At 43.2% G+C, this 17,484-nt stretch overlaps 1 protein-coding gene across 3 annotated transcripts in view; it reads left to right on the forward strand.

Moving 5' to 3' along the window:
• Positions 1 to 17,484, forward strand: part of pld1a (phospholipase D1a) — a 35,736-nt gene that overhangs the window by 15,747 nt on the left and 2,505 nt on the right. For all 3 annotated transcript variants that reach the window (XM_047611104.1, XM_047611105.1, XM_047611103.1), the window contains exons 2-25: positions 715 to 921; positions 1,573 to 1,739; positions 1,868 to 2,010; positions 2,931 to 3,042; positions 3,325 to 3,390; positions 4,016 to 4,074; positions 4,240 to 4,332; positions 5,409 to 5,561; positions 6,518 to 6,667; positions 7,444 to 7,527; positions 9,981 to 10,062; positions 10,796 to 10,906; positions 10,991 to 11,176; positions 11,891 to 12,104; positions 12,226 to 12,354; positions 12,454 to 12,572; positions 12,877 to 12,990; positions 14,057 to 14,167; positions 14,902 to 14,990; positions 15,159 to 15,272; positions 15,765 to 15,814; positions 15,904 to 16,038; positions 16,491 to 16,644; positions 16,792 to 16,909. In XM_047611104.1, coding sequence (XP_047467060.1) covers positions 747 to 921; positions 1,573 to 1,739; positions 1,868 to 2,010; positions 2,931 to 3,042; positions 3,325 to 3,390; positions 4,016 to 4,074; positions 4,240 to 4,332; positions 5,409 to 5,561; positions 6,518 to 6,667; positions 7,444 to 7,527; positions 9,981 to 10,062; positions 10,796 to 10,906; positions 10,991 to 11,176; positions 11,891 to 12,104; positions 12,226 to 12,354; positions 12,454 to 12,572; positions 12,877 to 12,990; positions 14,057 to 14,167; positions 14,902 to 14,990; positions 15,159 to 15,272; positions 15,765 to 15,814; positions 15,904 to 16,038; positions 16,491 to 16,644; positions 16,792 to 16,909 — 2,928 coding nt within the window. In that variant the 5' untranslated portion in view covers positions 715 to 746. The remainder of the gene's footprint in view (positions 1 to 714; positions 922 to 1,572; positions 1,740 to 1,867; positions 2,011 to 2,930; positions 3,043 to 3,324; positions 3,391 to 4,015; positions 4,075 to 4,239; positions 4,333 to 5,408; positions 5,562 to 6,517; positions 6,668 to 7,443; positions 7,528 to 9,980; positions 10,063 to 10,795; positions 10,907 to 10,990; positions 11,177 to 11,890; positions 12,105 to 12,225; positions 12,355 to 12,453; positions 12,573 to 12,876; positions 12,991 to 14,056; positions 14,168 to 14,901; positions 14,991 to 15,158; positions 15,273 to 15,764; positions 15,815 to 15,903; positions 16,039 to 16,490; positions 16,645 to 16,791; positions 16,910 to 17,484) is intronic.

Genomic DNA, 17,484 nt, shown 5'->3' on the forward strand with positions numbered 1-17,484 from the left:
AGTAAAACTGGTTTGCATAGTCTCGTGTTAGCACTGCCTAACCCGTGGCCAATGATAGCTCAGAGATAAAAATAAATTAAAAAAATGTTATCAAGATTCAATGAAGAAACGGGGACAATTACAGTTTCATTTATGTTTGACACATTTATTCATATTTAAACATATTTAAACTGCTGTGTCTGTACTGTCAATAGCAGCGCGACCGGCTACTGTAATAAATGTAGTTCGCGCGCAACATTTTTTAACCCTCACTCATGAAAAGCTAAAAATTGGGGACATTTTCAGGGACAGCTTTAGTCGTGGGACAGGTCATCCAAATGGGGACAGTCCCTAAAAATCGGGACATCTAGTCACCATTTTTCGGACCTTTCTGTCTTCACCACGCCTCACGGTGATGAGGCTACATTGTGAATGGTCCAGTCTGAAACAGTGTCTCGTGGCGCAATGTTCCGAATGTTTGATGTTGATATCATAACGTAAAAAAAAAAACGGCATTCATGATGAACCAGTATACCGCCCAGCCCTATCCTAACTCTTACGATAGACTGGCTGGGTCAGAATGGGATCGCTGTCTCTCTCTCTCTCTCTCTCTCTGTGGGAGTGTATGCACACTCGTGAGACAGTCAACACGGTTTACACCAAGTTTAAATTTAATCCTCAGCACATGACCACGTTGCCTTCAAGTGTTTTCACTTCACACTGTCTCTCCTCTAGGTGCGCCCTGCTTGGGGGTCTGGCTGCTAATCATGCTGGGCAGAGATCAGACAACTACCAGTAACCTCAACCTGGTGAACGCTGACATTCCTGACGCAAAAGCAGCTCCAGAGATACGTATCGACATGGCCGACCTCGTTGAGAGCCTGGATACCAGAGAGCTGGACATGGGGGAGGGAGAGGAGACCGACTACGATGGAAACCTAGGTGTGTCTCCTCACTGTCTGACTCTTTAAAACATATGAACATGACACCTAAAAGACTAAGAAACAACCTTCGTTCTGTAGATGTTTTAATTTTGGACAGGGAATCTGATTCAGCCTCTGCATTTTTTTCAGAAGCCACTTCCACAATGAAAAAGTGAGTCAGGTATTTCAGTGATAAGCGGATCAGCTGATAGGATTATCACAAGAATGAACTTCAAGGACATTTGACTATGAACTGAATTCATCACTCATAAGCAAATTTATATGGTCACAAAGGCCCAAAGCAATAAGTCTGTGACTCTCATCTTAAAATCTCCCCAGCATATCTGGGAGATGAGCAGTGGACCAACCAGGCTAAGAAAAAATAGCCCCCTGTTAATTTCAACTAATGCATTTAGCTTCCAAACTGCCATCTAAGAGTGCAGTGAGTATGAGGGTGGATTTCACAAACTTTACTGGAGAGGAAAAATAAACATTTGCACTAACACAATGCAAACTGACAAAGCTCAAAACATCTTGAACAAAGGCCGACTTTCCAGCAACGCTGCCTACTCGCTCCTAAGCAGCCCCGAGGAACTCCTACATGCACGAACAGAAAAAAAAAAAAAAAAAATCACACTAACCACCCTCGCCTCGGTCTTCTTTGTCCTAGGGGACTGTCGTATCCCATTTTCGGCGGTGTACGCCACCGTGGGCTTCAGGGAGGCCAACGCTAAGGTCTACCTCCCCACTGTGCCAATTACCGTTCGCATCATGGAGGTGGAGAGGTTCACCACGCAGGACCGCTTCAACTTGTCGCACCATAGGAGCGTCAACAAGGTGCTTCAATTTTAATAACCCTAGAGTTCTAACTTCCTACATGGCATCAATTAACACCCTCATCTGTGACCATAACAATGCCACCTTCCCCTTTTTCCCTGACAAATATTAACCTTGTGTGCCTCTAGTCTCTGCCGGCGGTTTTCAAGATCGAGCTGAAGCACGGCGAGTTTACCTGGATGATCAAGAGGAAGGAGAAGCATTTCATGGAGCTGCACAGGGAGCTCAGGACGTACAAGACCTTCATGAGGATACCGCTGCCGTCACGCAGGTTGGGTTTACTCACGCGCAGATGTCACACTCTGGCGTGTACACAAACGCCGTCGGGAATTTACATGTGCACACAAAATGCAAATGGTTGTTTGCTTTTTCCACGTTACACTGGACTCCCTTTGTTTTTCTGATCAGTTAGCATGCACGTAGCCACAACCCGACTTACAGTGCTAGAACTTCAAGTTCGTAATGGCTTTTTGGCCTGAATCGGAGATGAGTCACAGCTGTGTTCTGTGTATACTGCACACATTCATTGGCAGTATGATGAATTATAAGGACCATTACCACCATACCATTCACTTGGCTTAGCTTACAGCTTGTGTGGCTTTATCCAAAAAGCATCAACACTTAATGCTATTCATTAAAATCCACAAACTAACAGATTAACCCATTTATTGTAAAAACAATAAATGTGTGTGGTGGTAGTGGTGGGTGGGTGGACTTTTTAAAGTCTGTACACTCCCCGGATTCAGTTTGTACTCTAAACTAAGATAACAACCATCTGCTGGTTCATATTTACTACACAAACAAAACAGAAAAAGGATTCTCTTCTTCTTCTTCTTCTTTTAACTCTTGGCGAGAGAATGAATGAACACATTTTCCCAAAGACTATCCCCTTCAGTGGCACCGATGGTGGTTCCCTTTTTGTGTTTTTTTTAGGAACATTTTCACAGTTTGTACAGAACCTAGATCACTGGCACTCCCAACATCAGAGTTAGCTTTCTTTGTTGTCTTTCTGTTAACTTGTTTTCTATTACTCCCCTTGGCTCTGAACCCAGCAGAATGCTGTATTTAGATTTTAATAGATAGTTTTGCCAGCGTAACATAAGATTCGCGAGTCTCGAAACACCTGTTGAACGAGGGCTACACAGGAAGTCGCTTCTGAATCGTGAACCTTTTCACTCTCTGCGTTTTTAGCCACACGGTGAGGAGGAGGACGGTGAGGAAGAGCGAGGTGAGGGAGATGCCCTCCCTGCCCAGGGGCAACGGGGACGAACTGGTGCGAGATGAGCAGGTCTCCAGCAGGAGGGTACGTTCCAGCTCGCCTGCAGCCTCCTTTCTGCTCATTTTAATGGTTGCAAAATCGACTCTTGCCATTTCTCTGCTCTGTCGCGGGGAGCTTTTCTGGCGCTCACGTCTTGTTGCCATGGCTCTTAACTCCTTGCCAGCAAATTTATCCTCTAAAACAGTGTCTGAATGTGTGTGTGTGTGTGTTTTTGTGCATGTTAGCGTTCATGATTTTTAATTTATTTATTTTTTTATCATTTAAATGCTCGCAGAAGCCAAAAATATAGTATATGTGTTTCCACAGAGGCAATTAGAAGACTATTTGAACAAGCTGCTGAGGATGGCCATGTACCGCAAATACCACCACACAGTGAGTAATCACGTTAAGCAATGTAACCTCGTAATGACTGCTTGTCAGTTATGTTAAAGTTCAGGTTTATACTAATAATACTCAGTCTCTATGGAACAGGTACCTGAGGAGATCTGTGTTTTTCTACATGTTAATATGCTCTGACCTCATGAGTGTTGACACAGATCATTAACGTGTTTACCCTTGACACACACAAAGAATTTAAGCCTTATTGCTTCTTTAGGCTGTTATGAGTAGGACCTCATTTGTGTTAAAAAGGTTTTTTTTTTTTTTTTTTAAATAAATAAAACTAAATTTATTTATTTGCAGTTTTTCAAGACATATGCCTTACTTTGGTGCTCTCAATACTGGCCACTCTGTTTGGGCTCTTATCAGATGTTCTTCTGTGGTTAGCCACTTTAAAGTGTTTTGTTGAACAACTCCTAACACAGAGCGTTGCGTCAGGCCCACTTATATTAATGCCGAGCACCATTTTCAAGTTGGTATCTGAGGCGACAGCGCGCATTTAAAGCTGAGTCACGTCCACCTCCAGGTGTGTGGCAATAACAGTTGTTCAGTGTTCGGTGTATTTCACAATTTGCATCTATGTGGGAATCACTTGTCCTCCCTTCCCGCCTGTTCTCAGATGGAGTTCATTGATGTCAGCCAGCTGTCGTTCATTCATGACTTGGGGCCCAAAGGACTGTAAGGACTCACTCTTGAATGACTTTTTTATTCCCAAGCTGCTGTATGTAGAGGATCAGAGTCAAAATCCCATGTCTGACTGGTTCTTCTGTAAGCTTGCATCTTGTTTTATGCTAAGTAGAGTTCCTTCAGTTAGTATTTTTTTTCTTATTCTATGTCTTCCAGGGAAGGGATGATCTATAAGCGCTCGGGCGGGCATCGCATCCCTGGAATGAACTGCTGTGGCCAGGGCAAGGCCTGCTATCGCTGGTCCAAACGGTGCGTGAGTCCAGCTCTGTCTCTTTATCCACACCGATCAGCCACAACATTAAAACCGCTGACAGGAGAAGCGAATAACATCGACCATCTTGTGGCAAAACAACGTTCCACTTGGAAAGTGTTGGACCACATCATAGCAATGACGCCCTTGAGGGCAGCAGCCATCCCCAATAGTTTAAAGCATAGGTCTTGTTCCGCAGAGGTATTGCAGGGGGGTCTCAAAATCTTTGGTTGATTGGACATTTATGATATATATATTTAATTTCCCCCCACAAATTTAAATTAGAGTTTAATGTAGAACACATATAGTAGGTAGGGGGTCCCTACTTAATCTTGTCATCAGTTTGGAGTCCTTACCCTAAAAAAATGTTGACAGTGGTCATAATGTTATGCCTGATCGGTGTATCTCTTCCTTTCAGTTTGTCTTTTATTCTCCCTCCCACTGTTTTAGTTGCCGTGATCATCTAGTGCACATCACTGGACATTTTGAATGTTTTCCCTTCCCGTAACTAAGCAGTCTATTTAAATCTTTTTGCTTCTACTTTGCTACTACAGTTAATGAGCGTTTCTCCTTCATGTCACACAAGAAACACTTGTTACTTCCTCTTTTAAATTGCCAAAAGTTTTAAACTGAACATGCATGAAAACAATTTTGGCAGGAAGGCGTCAGAATGTGGGTGTCAAAGTAGAGTGGACCTAACATTACATATTTAAAAAGAGCACAATTACGTAATGTGTTTCCAGTTTTTGTAGTTAGCCTTCATTCTCTCTTCATCTGTTTTTCTCCTTCCTCTTCATCCCAGCCAAATTATTATGTGAGCAGTTTATATTGTCATTTTCCAAAGACAACGGCGCAAAAAAAAAAAAAAAAAATCCCACACGTTTGAAACGCTCAGCCCATCCACCTACTTGATGATGATTTTCTTCCTACACCCTTTCCCTCCAAAAGCACGAACTATAAGAAATGGTGCGCTAGCATTCGGTTGAAAGATTAAAAAACATAAATAAATAAATTGCACAGACACAAAGATTGTGAGTGTTTACGATGGTGACGGTGGACGGTGTGTTCTCTGCAGGTGGCTGGTGGTGAAGGACTCGTGCTTGCTGTACATGAAGCCGGACTCGGGGGCCATCTCCTTCGTGCTGCTGTTGGATAAAGAATTCAGCATCAAAATGGACTCCAAAGACACAGAAACCAAACACGGAGTCCGGATTGATAGCCTCTCCAGGTTATACTTCTCAGTTTGTGTGTTGACGTTGACGAATGTGAACGATTCGCCGGGAGTGATTTATTTTGATTAAGGCCTCACAGTGTTTCTAAGGCTAATGCTAATTAAACACGGATTCAAAAATGAAATCAATTACTGCTGTTAAAATGTGCTTTTCTTCCGTCAGCTTCTGAAGTTTTTTTTCCTAAAGTAAAAGACACTGCAATATCTTGCAAATCTTAATCTGTGTCCTGTGGCTGAAGTAATTTAAGGAATCATTATCTTAACTGAGAGATTAAGTAGGGGCCCGCTACCTACTATATTATGTTCTATATCAAACTCGGCCTAGTGCTGTTTATATATATGTGAATATACATTATTATCATCATTTTGCATTCAATATTAAGCTATTCAAATAATACACAGGTTAAAATATTATTTTTTTCATTTCAAACATGCAACAGAAGTGTGTGTGTTAAAGAAAGTTAAAAAGTTAAATTCAAAAGTTAAACAAAATAAAACAAAGCAATCCAGTTTGGCCTCTTGGGAGCAAGCTGTGTTGGCTTTTCTGCTGCTAATATTGTCTGGGTTTTTCACCTGGGCATTGAATAAGCTCTCGGCCAGTTGAACCTGACAATATGCGGCCTCGTGATTGGCTCAGCAGCGATAGGGGCGGGGCTTACTCTGTACAGGAAGGCGCAGGAGATAACATCTTCTGCCTCCATTTATTCCTTTACAAAAATATGTTGAATTCATGTTAATATCATGTTGTATTTAAAGAATTTTAAATTTGTGTGTGGGGGGTGGGAGTGTGTTGGGGGGGGGTCTAATCAATCAAAGATTTTGCGACCCCCTATTGGTCGCGGACCCCCTGTTGAGGACCTATGATCTAAAGTAAAAAATAGAATTGCCCATTTTGATGTGAGCAGATAAATCTAACATATACATCCGTCCGTTTCTGTATATCGCGTTTGCAGGACCCTCGTGTTCAAGTGCGTCAACTTCAGACACGCACGCTGGTGGGGTCAGAGCATTGAGAGCTTCGCGAGGGCCCACGGGAAGGCTTTCCTCAGAGACCACCGCTTCGGGTCGTTTGCGCAGGAGCAAGAAAACATCCCCTCCAAATGGTAAGTGCAGCGGGAGAGAACGCAACTTTTTGTAGCTGATTCTGACATGTGCTCGGAAAGATTTGATAAAAAAATAAATAAATAAATTAGTAAACCTCTCACAGGCGTGCCATGTGTAAGTGCAGAATGTTCTGTACAAGAAATTGGCACATTTACGACTAAAAAATAAGACACGTTTTTCAGCACATCCTCTCTGCCTCCATCTCCTAATCTTTCACTGGTAACTATGGAAATGCACGAGAGGACTGAGCAGTCAATTCTCTCTTTTTTGGCTGCACGGCCATTTCTTGCTCTCTTTATTTGCCTTCTCTCCCCCTCAGCTGGCAGATTCTGCGATACTGAATCATCCGCGTGATAATGTCATCGCATTGTCTCCTTGCGGAACCTGAGAGAGAGAGAGAGGGAAAAAGAAAAAAAAACGTTCTGTGAACGAATGTAAAAATATTGTTTGAAGACCTCTCAAGTCATGATGACACAGCTTTGGGTGTAGCCTCGAACGTGCAGTGTGTTTCAGAGTACAGAGTGTCAGGGAAGTAACATGTAGCCTGCTAATTTGTGGTTTATTCATGGCACTTCTGAGGCAAGCTGTGATCAGACAACAGCACCAAAAAGACAGAAGTAGTTTGAGAACTGTTACAGATACTTTGCAAGGCTGCATGCTTGTTTACATTTTCCGAACGCTTGTGAATGTATCAACACGTGGGCATGAAAGGGCACGTCTGCTTTTTCGCATGTTAGCCAATAGCCACTTTTCTTTTTCTTTTTTTTTTTTGCAGGTACGTGAACGGAAAGACTTATATGGAGGATGTGGCTAATGCTTTGGAGGAGGCTAAAGAGGAAATCTTTATCACTGACTGGTGGTAAGTTTTAGTGGGCCCTGTGTCTGCCAGATATTATGTCAAATAATGTTTTATGAGGAGTGGTAAAGGCCTCTTACATCTCACGCAACGTCAATTTTGTCCAAAACTGATATGATGAATATCAGAACAAACAGATATTATTATTTTATTGGTGCCCCTGGTTTCTCTGAATCTGACTGATAATTCTGGATAACAGAATATATTTTCCAGTGCAGTAGTGATGTGTCGTTTGGGAACGAGCTGGCGGGAGCCTACTCTTTGTAGGGAATGAGAAGAACCTTAAACAGCTCCTTCCTCTGCGTTCAGGGGAGGGGCTTTATTTTAATGGGCACACCATGCGGCCAATCACGTGCGAGGGCAGACTGTCCTGCCATCATGAGAAAGAAGGAAGGGGAATAGGTGGTGTTTGTGAATGCCAACCAGCACTAAATGCTTTTATCCAAAGCGTTTTAATGTTTTAATAGACTGAGTTCTTTATTGGTTTGATTCATTTGCTGTTGTTCTGTGTTCAGCTGTGCATTTGATTCGGAAAAACTCAAGAAAATAAGGTGTTTTATGAAAACACAGCTGAATGTATGAAAAGTGTCATACTTCCCATCAATACAGTGCAGCTATAAATGTTCAAGAGAATTCATAGTTAAAAATGAACACCACAAACCACAATTAGCACAGGGGAAGTTGTGATAGACTGTCAGAAGAAAAGTGGTATGCAGCGAGGTCAAAGGTATTTGTTCAGAATAAGGATATTTCTATTAAAATTAATGCTAGGTATGCACGGGAATGACATTGTTGGCTGATATCTTCAGCGTGTTGCTAGCTTAAAGTGAACGCAATATAATTCTGATCCACTGACAGCGTGTAAACCATCTGTCAATAAAAAGCAATTTCTGTTTTCTCTTCCTCTTCCGTGCGCTTTGGTAGCAGGGGAAGTTGCACCAGAAGTACGCTTTTGTCTAACAGAAAGTGAAATAAATGAATAAATTGTCTTTCTGTTTAACAGGATTCCTCAAATTATTCCTCTTAATTCCTTTCTGCTTTATTGTAAATTCCCTGTGTGATCTCGTTGGTCAGTTGACGCATTTTGATTGGATCCTTCGAAATGTTTCCCTTGATTTGCTATGTAGCATTGGTTACCACGGTGATATGCCTCAAACAGACGTCAACAATTCCAGCTGGACTACTTTTCCTTCATGTTGCAATACGCAATATTAAATATAACCATCATAATAGCAGGAATAAAAAAAATAAAAAAAATGTTTCGGTTCTAGCTGGGAGTGTTTGTTGCGCCCATGTTTTCTCTAGATAGTTTCTATACGTTCTCCATACGTTCTGCTGCTTATAAATAACACATCTATGTAGTTTGCGCCGATAGGCAAACGCTCCTAGAATGTAGTAACAAAAGGTTACAGTGTTGCCGTACTGCTTCCAGTGGATGAGAAAATATCCTGACACTCTGGCACCAGTTAGTGTATTACATGTTGTAACACACTGCATTATGTATTACCCACAAGTCTTTGCCTGCCAGAGAGCCAAGCCATGGTACGGGCTCTAATTACAGCCTTCCACCAAGAATAGAAATACACTGACGGTAAAGATGCACACTCCGCATCTGATTACTCTCCCGCCGCATCTCTTTTGTCTCCGTCTGTCTCTTCTTAATGTACTTTTTACTTCTCGTGTTCACCACCTGAGAAATGTGTGTGTGTTTTCAGGCGTCTAATGTGCGTAATGAGAGTGTCCATTAACACCATTAAGGTCAGGAAACGAAGTGAGGACACTTTCTTCAAGTTAGACAAAAAAAAAAAAACAGAACAAGAGCAGCCAGGTCATGTCGTGTAAAAGTAAACGCTGTCAGTGTCAGTCACGTCGTGGTATAACACTCATAAAAATACTATTACGTAAGTGTGCAATAACCTGACAAACCTTAGTGCAAAGATGCAAATCTGTTATCAGACACAATCAGCTTTACTGCCTTTTGCATTGAAGAAAATGCTTTATCTTGAATGGACGTCATCTGGGCTGTGCTTTCCAGAAAAGTTTAGTATCTTTTCTGATTGGAAATGTGTATTTGTCTCCCCTGACATTTAGAATATCCTCGCCCTTGTAATTTCAAATGTAATAGTTTCCTCAGAGCCAAATGTGTGCCTGTTTGACGTGGCTGAAAAATTCCTGTGTGCCAAGAGCTGTAATCACTCGGCTTATGGTCTTTACCAATGAGGTGTCAGCCTGTGTAATGTGAGCCAATGGCATTGTAGATCTGTAAGCACAGGATGCCACTGTGAATGACTCATGAGACTATATCATTATGTCATGTCTGCCATGCTATATGTAGAGGTGGGTTATTGGCTGTGGCGGTAAATGCAGCTTTCCTGCGTTTCCTCATGTTAATGGATAGCTTCCTGTCTACTTTCCCCTCTGTGTTGACGTCTGTGTATATCTTTTTTTTTTCTCAGGCTGAGCCCAGAGATCTTCCTCAAGAGACCTGTTGTCGAGGGCAACAGGTGGAGGCTGGACTGTACCCTCAAACGCAAAGCAGTAAGCGGACCATGTTAACGAGCCCTCTTTTTAGTAATATACAAGTTGGATTTTTCGAGTTTTCAACAAAATGAAAGAACGCTTCAAATCTTTTAAACGCTTACACCGAACGGCCACAACATTATGACCACTGGCAGGAGAAGTAAATGACAGTGACCATCTTGTGACAATTCACTGTTGTGCTGGGTAACTTTTGGTAATGGGTTAAGAGGATGGATAGTTTAAGCATTCAGTGCGGCGTGTGCTCTGTTCTAAGGATAAACAGGAACACAAAGGAAAAGATCACGTCAGTGATGACAGTTTGAAGTAGGGTGACATGATGTCTGCATGTATGAGGTGTCATGAGTAGACGTGAGGGACGATTGTGCAAAAGGTTTAAATACTTCATTGTGGTTTGAGCTTACTGAGCTTCTTACCACATGTCCACGGGGAGATAAAAGCCTTTTCACTGTGTAAATCAGAAGCCATTAATTACACCCCAAGAAACTAATGTGAGTCACTTTATTTGCAAAATAAAACTTCACGGTGATTCATATCTTGTATACTAGCAGAGGATATTGGATATTTCGCTTGAGTTAACCATCTATTCATTGTTTTCATCCCTGTCTGCCCTCGTTGCAAGTTTGTTTTGTAAGAATTATCTTTATTGATTCTGTCTCACAAAAGATTCTTAGTGTCTTGCAACGAATGAATCATGTGAAAAGTCAAATGTTTTTTTTTTGTGTCTCCACAGCAACAGGGAGTAAAAATCTTTGTCATGTTGTACAAGGAGGTTGAGCTCGCCCTGGGCATCAACTCCGGCTACAGTAAAAGGACTCTGATGCACCTGCACCCCAACATCAAAGTACGTGAAGGGGCTGAGGGTATTTTTCCATCTTAATCAACCCTTATGTTTGACCTCACTAAAAGTGTACGTGTCGCGACCCAGGTGATGCGTCACCCGGACCACGTCTCCTCCTCCGTGTATCTGTGGGCTCATCACGAGAAGATCGTCGTCATCGACCAATCGGTGGCCTTCGTGGGCGGGATTGACCTGGCATACGGGCGCTGGGATGACAGAGAGCACCGGCTGACGGATGTGGGCAGCGTGACGCGCTCCGTGGCCCTGGAGCAGGTCCGTACGCACGGCTAATTAAAAAAAAAACATCGCCGCCTTCTGGGATTTATAGGCAATAAACGCGGCTCTCGCCTCCTGACAAACGGCTCCGTTATGAGATGTCGGATGGAGGAAATTGAGCCAAGTATTTCATTTACACGCAGTTGCACACAGGGAATGAAGAGGCAGCGGTATGTGTCATCAGTGGCAGCCCGAGTGCATCAATATTAGAATGTAAAGAGTGAACTCTGACAACCTGCCAGCTGCAGAATAAACCTTTTTGTATATGCGACCACGTTGTTATGCACAACTACGTAAAGCCGGTATATTTATTTAATAAGAGGTCAGAGCAGCATATCTCAACAGCTACAGATTGGACTACCATTCACGTAAAGTTTATATGCAAAATGTATTCTAATGATTTGGTTTATAACCATCATTTTGATCCTTGGCCCAATGTTATAGATAGTCATAATGTTATGGCGGATCGGTGTATACCACATAATTATCAACAAAAACAACAACTGAATTCCCATTGCTTTCCCTTAGTTTTATTGACGAGCTGGATGTGCTCCTAATCCATATTTACTGTACACAAAAACACTCCTGCCCTGAGCTTTATCTTTTATGACGGTGCACTAAATATCACCAACATCACAGTGATTTATTGCAGCACCATTTCACACAGGCATTTTATTCAGGTGTGCCCATGATGATTTATTCCCCCCCCAGGCTGGCTACAACTGCACTTCCTCCAACACGGGTGTGTCCTCTGTGGACGGAGTCTCCCAGAGCAACGGTCGAGGGACGCCGCCCGAAGATCCGGTGGATTTACCCAAGCTGAAGGGCATCGGCCGCAACAGGATGGCCCGCTTCAGCCTGTACAGGCACCTGCACAAACACACTCTGCAGCACGTGGACAGTGTCGACAGTGTTGACAGCACGGGTATGTTGGCAAATATGACAGAGTCAGTGGATTTATGCTGTGCCAGAAATATGCTCCGGGAGGGTGAAAATGACTCATTTTCACTTTTATTTCCATTTATTTTGTGCATGCGCATGTGCAGGGGGCGGCTCCGTGCAAAGCCTGAGGACGGGCGTTGGGGAGTTGCAGGGGAACACTCGCTTCTGGCATGGAAAAGACTACTGCAACTTTGTCTACAAGGACTGGATCCAGCTGGAGAAGCCCTTTGATGGTGAGACTAAACTCTCCGACCTCACCGTGCGCCTCCCTCCCATTCCTCTGCACCCACACCTTTATTGATCTTTCGCTGTGTCTGCTCCACTCTTTGCAGACTTCATTGACAGGTACACAACTCCCAGGATGCCTTGGCACGACATCGCCGCAGTGGTTCACGGCAGGGGCGCACGAGATGTGGCGAGACACTTCATCCAGCGCTGGAACTTCACCAAGGCACAGTGACATGCGTTAGATAAAAAAGTTAAAACTATCTCTGATGCTTAGTTAACGCGGAGCGGCAAGCTGAACTTAAGGGGGGAAAGTCAGTACTTGCTCATTACAAAATAAAACTAGACAATAAACAATAAGCTGCCGAAATTACAGGAAATGTTTGGCTGGGAGAGTGGAAAAAACACCTTAATCCTCACGCTCATGCTTTCCATGGCACCAACATTTCCTCCACTGTTCCTGCTTTTACTCTTTCCATGGCCTCCCTTTCGCAATATACTGTATATTTACCCAACTGTCTCTCCCCCAGATCATGAAACCAAAGTATCGCTCCCTGTCTTATCCGTTCCTGCTGCCCAAATCTCACTCCACTGCCGATGAGATCCGATACCAAGTTCCGGACTGTGTTAACGCCAAAGTGCAGGTAAGCACCCATCAGCTACGTGACAATGTCACGGGCACTGCTGGCAAAGCCAACCGCGAACCGGACTGTCTAGAAAATGAAAGAGAAAACCCAAGAGCCTGGGATAAACCCGCATCTTTCGCATCCAAGTGTGCAGCTGAGCATTGCTGAAACCAGTTTAAAGAGATTGAAAGAGAGCCAGAAAGTTAAATAACTACAAATGTTTGGACTTGTACAGAAATGCAGTGAGTTTTCAAATGACCTCAGAGGGAAAAACAAGATAAAAAGTGCATTAAATACGTCCGTGTGTCTTTTGAGTGGACACAAAGCACAACCTTTACTTAAGTGCCTGTTCTGACCATCACTGATACTGGTACTGTGGAAAGTACGTGTGGCATTAGGTCATCCAAATGCATAAAAACAAAGGTAATGTATGTAAATATACAGTGATCAGGCGTAACATTATAACCACCTGCAATTGGGACTTATGAGAGAATGGGCATGGGTCGGTGTCCTGTGGTGTCTGGTAACAGAATGTTTTTAATGGGGTCCTTCTATAGGCTGAGCGATCATCTGTGGATCACCCACAGATACTTGATCAGCTTGGGATGTAGTGAATTTGAGGCCAGGTCAATACCTTGCGATGTTTTTCAAGTTTTTTATTGTTGTTGTTTTTAAGTTGTTCCTAAATCAAGGAGTGTCATTGCTACGCCCGGAATGCTAAGCTCAAAAGTTTCCCAGCAGAACATTGCGTTCTGCCTGATCGGAGCATATAGCTCAGAGACTAAGCAGCTTTTTTTTTTTTTTATTGGTGCCTTGTCCCAACACATATTTGCTTGTGCGACAAAGATTTTTATTTTTACTTCTGTGCTCTCATTGTTGCATTTTCACACCATGCTGATAATTCCCAGAATGCAGAAACCGCGCTTGGCAGGGAATGCTGCGACAACTATTCAGGCTTAATTGGCAATCCAGATCCCACATGTAGTCCTTATGGTGTTTATGTAAAATGCAATAAGCCAAACTTTTCAGATGCAGCTTCTTTTGAAGCGTACTGCTGTCATAACCCAGCGTCTGTTTGTATAAGGTGCTGCGGTCTGCAGCCGACTGGTCGGCGGGAATAAAATACCACGAGGAGTCTATCCATAACGCCTACATCCAGGTCATCGCCAAGAGCAAGCACTACATCTACATAGAGGTAAAGCAACAAAGGGGCCAGGCTATGGATATATATCTTCTTGTCATGTTTTTACTTTTTTCCTCTCTGTATTAATAATTAGATCTGATCACCACACTGAAGGCTTTATAAGACTTCAACCACAAGCTTATCTGAATTCACAAAGGGTTTCCGTTGTCACTTTGATTTAACATGATTTTTTAAATAATCTTTGTTGTTGTTAGAATTTATAGAAACACCTGTTGGTTATTCTGTATTTATTACCCATTTATATTATTTTATTGGACCCTGTCAGGAGTTTGCAGCCATCTGGCATCAACTGTATGCCGTGAATTAAACCCAAAAGAAGGCTGTTTGTGCTTCTATGTGTGGGGTCTAACCGCCTCCACTTTTTATAACATCATCCTGAAGCAGATTTCCGAGTCCAGGCTTTCCCACATTTTGTCAGAAGAATGCCTTGGAACTTTTTTCCTTTTTTTTTTATCTCTCTTCCTCGTTTGAACGTTTCCTCTCAGAGAGCGCCACCGTTAAACCTCCAAGCCCTTTGCGCTTATTTGGCAGCACTTCAAAAAAGAAAAAAAATACCAACACGAGAAATGAGGGGGCTCCGGTGGAAATAACTTTGATGCCAGTGATTGTTATATTATACGACGGCGTGAACATACCTTGTGAAACTAAACTACAAATGGTGGAAACTAAACCTCAACACTTTATATCTCTGAGTGCGAATTGTTGCTCTCTTTCTCCTCTCTCAGAACCAGTTTTTCATCAGCTGTGCTGACAACAAGATGGTCTACAACAAGATTGGAGACGCCATCATCGAAAGGATCATCAGGGCCCACAAGTACTAACCCTTTTGTTTGCACCGTTTAACGTGTTTCACGTGCTGCTGCATTTATAGGTGTATAGGTTATGTACGGTGTGTTCTGCTCTCCTCTGCTTCTCATTAGGTGACGCTCAAATGTCACCGTCTGTGTACATACATATATAAACAAAGTGTGTTTGCTTTCAGGGAGAATAAAAGGTATCGTGTGTATGTGGTCACCCCTCTGCTCCCTGGCTTCGAGGGCGACATCACTACAGGAGGAGGGAACGCCATCCAGGCTGTCATGCACTTCAACTACAGGTACCCCACGCGACTGAGTCTGTAATTGAAAGAGGAAACGGGAATGCGGATGTGGTTTTCACTGAGAATGTGTTATACGTGTGTACACTGGTCAGGCGTAACATTATGACCACCTTCCTAATATTGTGTAGGTCTCCCTTGTGCCTATACAACTGTTCTGACTTATCAAGGAATGCACCCGGGTTGGAAGGGGGTTTAGACGGGATCATCTTGATAGTCAGGAAGTTTGCCATAACTATGCTGCTGAATTTCCTGAATTATTTTTTGTTTGAGGTTCTTTATTCAGTCATTTTTTTTTAGTTATAGCATTTTTACTACCGGTCAGTAACACTGAATTGTCACTAGATGGTCAGAGTTATTCACTTATCCTGTCAGTGGTTTTAATGTTGTGGCTGATCGGTGTACGTTGCATTTTATTTTTCTCGAGTGGACTGAAGTCCACTTCGTCACTGTGCACACTTTGTGACGAGATTCGATTTCTTGTGTCTTCAGAACCATGATCAGAGGAGAACACTCCATCATCTCCCAGCTGAAAAGGGAAAGTAAGTTCCCGAACGAACTTGTCTCATTGTGCGTTTTGATTGCCGGATGTCAAGGTCAAAGAGCAAACTGTGCTTCCTCCGTTTCCCAGTGGACGACCAGTGGATGAACTACATCTCCTTCGCTGGCCTGCGGACCCACGCCGAGCTGGAGGGACGCCTGGTCACGGAGCTCATCTACGTCCACAGCAAGATGCTCATCGCTGACGACAACACAGTCATCATCGGTTCGTCCGTCTCTCATCTCACCTTCTGTCATGTTTTTTTTTTTCTTTTTCTTTTTTTGTCTTCTGTCTCGCTGCCTTCTCCGGCTACTATTTGAGGCAGCTCTGCCTCGACACCATCAGAATGTGAGAAAGCTAAAAATCTGGTTTCTCTTCTTCCGCCACGTGCGCAGCTGACAAGTGAGCATAATAATAACAAGGTTTAAATGTGTCCAGCTCCGCGTGGCTCTGTTGTGCCACCTGCTGGTGCATACGGTGCAACTCAACCCTGCCATACACAGCAATCAACAAATGGAACTCAAAAGGCTGACTTCTAAAAATGTTCTTCGTATTTTCTATTTTTTTCTCTAAATAAGATGAACACTTTAACAGACTTTAACATCCGGTTTGCGAAAGGAATCGTGGAAGCAGGAAAAACAAAATGTTCAGTCGGTCGTTTTGTGTGTTTGTTGCAGGTTCCGCTAACATCAACGACAGAAGCATGCTGGGGAAACGCGACAGCGAGGTGGCGGTGATCGTTGAGGACTCGGAAAAGGTTGCGGCCGTGATGGATGGACAGGAGTATGAAGCTGGGCCCTACGCACTCCAGCTACGCCTCGAGTGCTTCAAGTGCGTCTCTTTGATTCTACGGGAAAATGCAATAATAATTTTGTTCCTTAGGAAGTTTCAATTTGTCACTTGTCATCCGCCACAAACACCCTGTACACACGTGTCAGAGAGGTAAAATTAAATCTAAAAAACTCTTTTTCTAAACAGGACCATCCTTGGAGGGCACTCGGACACCAGCATCGACCTGTCCGACCCCGTCAGTGACCGTTTCTACAAGGAAGTGTGGATGACTACAGCCGGCCGCAACGCTACCATTTACGAGAAGGTAGGTCTGACACAATGATTAACACAAACGGGGAAAAACAAACAAAAATGAAAGGCAGTAAAGTGTTATGACAGGTAACTCTGCAATCACCCAACGCTAAATGAGCTAATCAGAGGAGGTAAATCTCAGTAGAGTGGTAAATGCGTTGCCTCTGGCCACGTTTCTAGAGACGGGAGCAATCAAAGCAGCCGAAGCAAAGCAGGTTGTAGCAAAACAGATGTAACTAAGCTCGTATGAATTCGGCATCGTCTCTTCTGACGCCCTTATTTAAAAATGCCACACTGCATGCCGAAGAGGAACTGCAGCCTTAGCACGGGAATGATCAGGGGCGAGCACAAACACAGATTACCATCGGTGCACGCATATGATGAGAAATTCTGTGCTGTAGCTTTAAAAACACGCAGTGCACTGTGTTCTAGACTTAGAATTAAACTGGAACAATGTCCTTCAAATCATTTTGTTTATGCTTATTAATGCAACGAAACTAAAAGATTTTAGCAGCACCATTAGAGCTTATGTGAATTCATGATTCTACTTATGTGCTGAAGAGAGTGTGTCCCTCTGGCAGGACATGG

Source organism: Mugil cephalus, chromosome 17 (assembly GCF_022458985.1).
Source record: "Mugil cephalus isolate CIBA_MC_2020 chromosome 17, CIBA_Mcephalus_1.1, whole genome shotgun sequence".
NCBI lineage: Eukaryota > Metazoa > Chordata > Actinopteri > Mugiliformes > Mugilidae > Mugil > Mugil cephalus.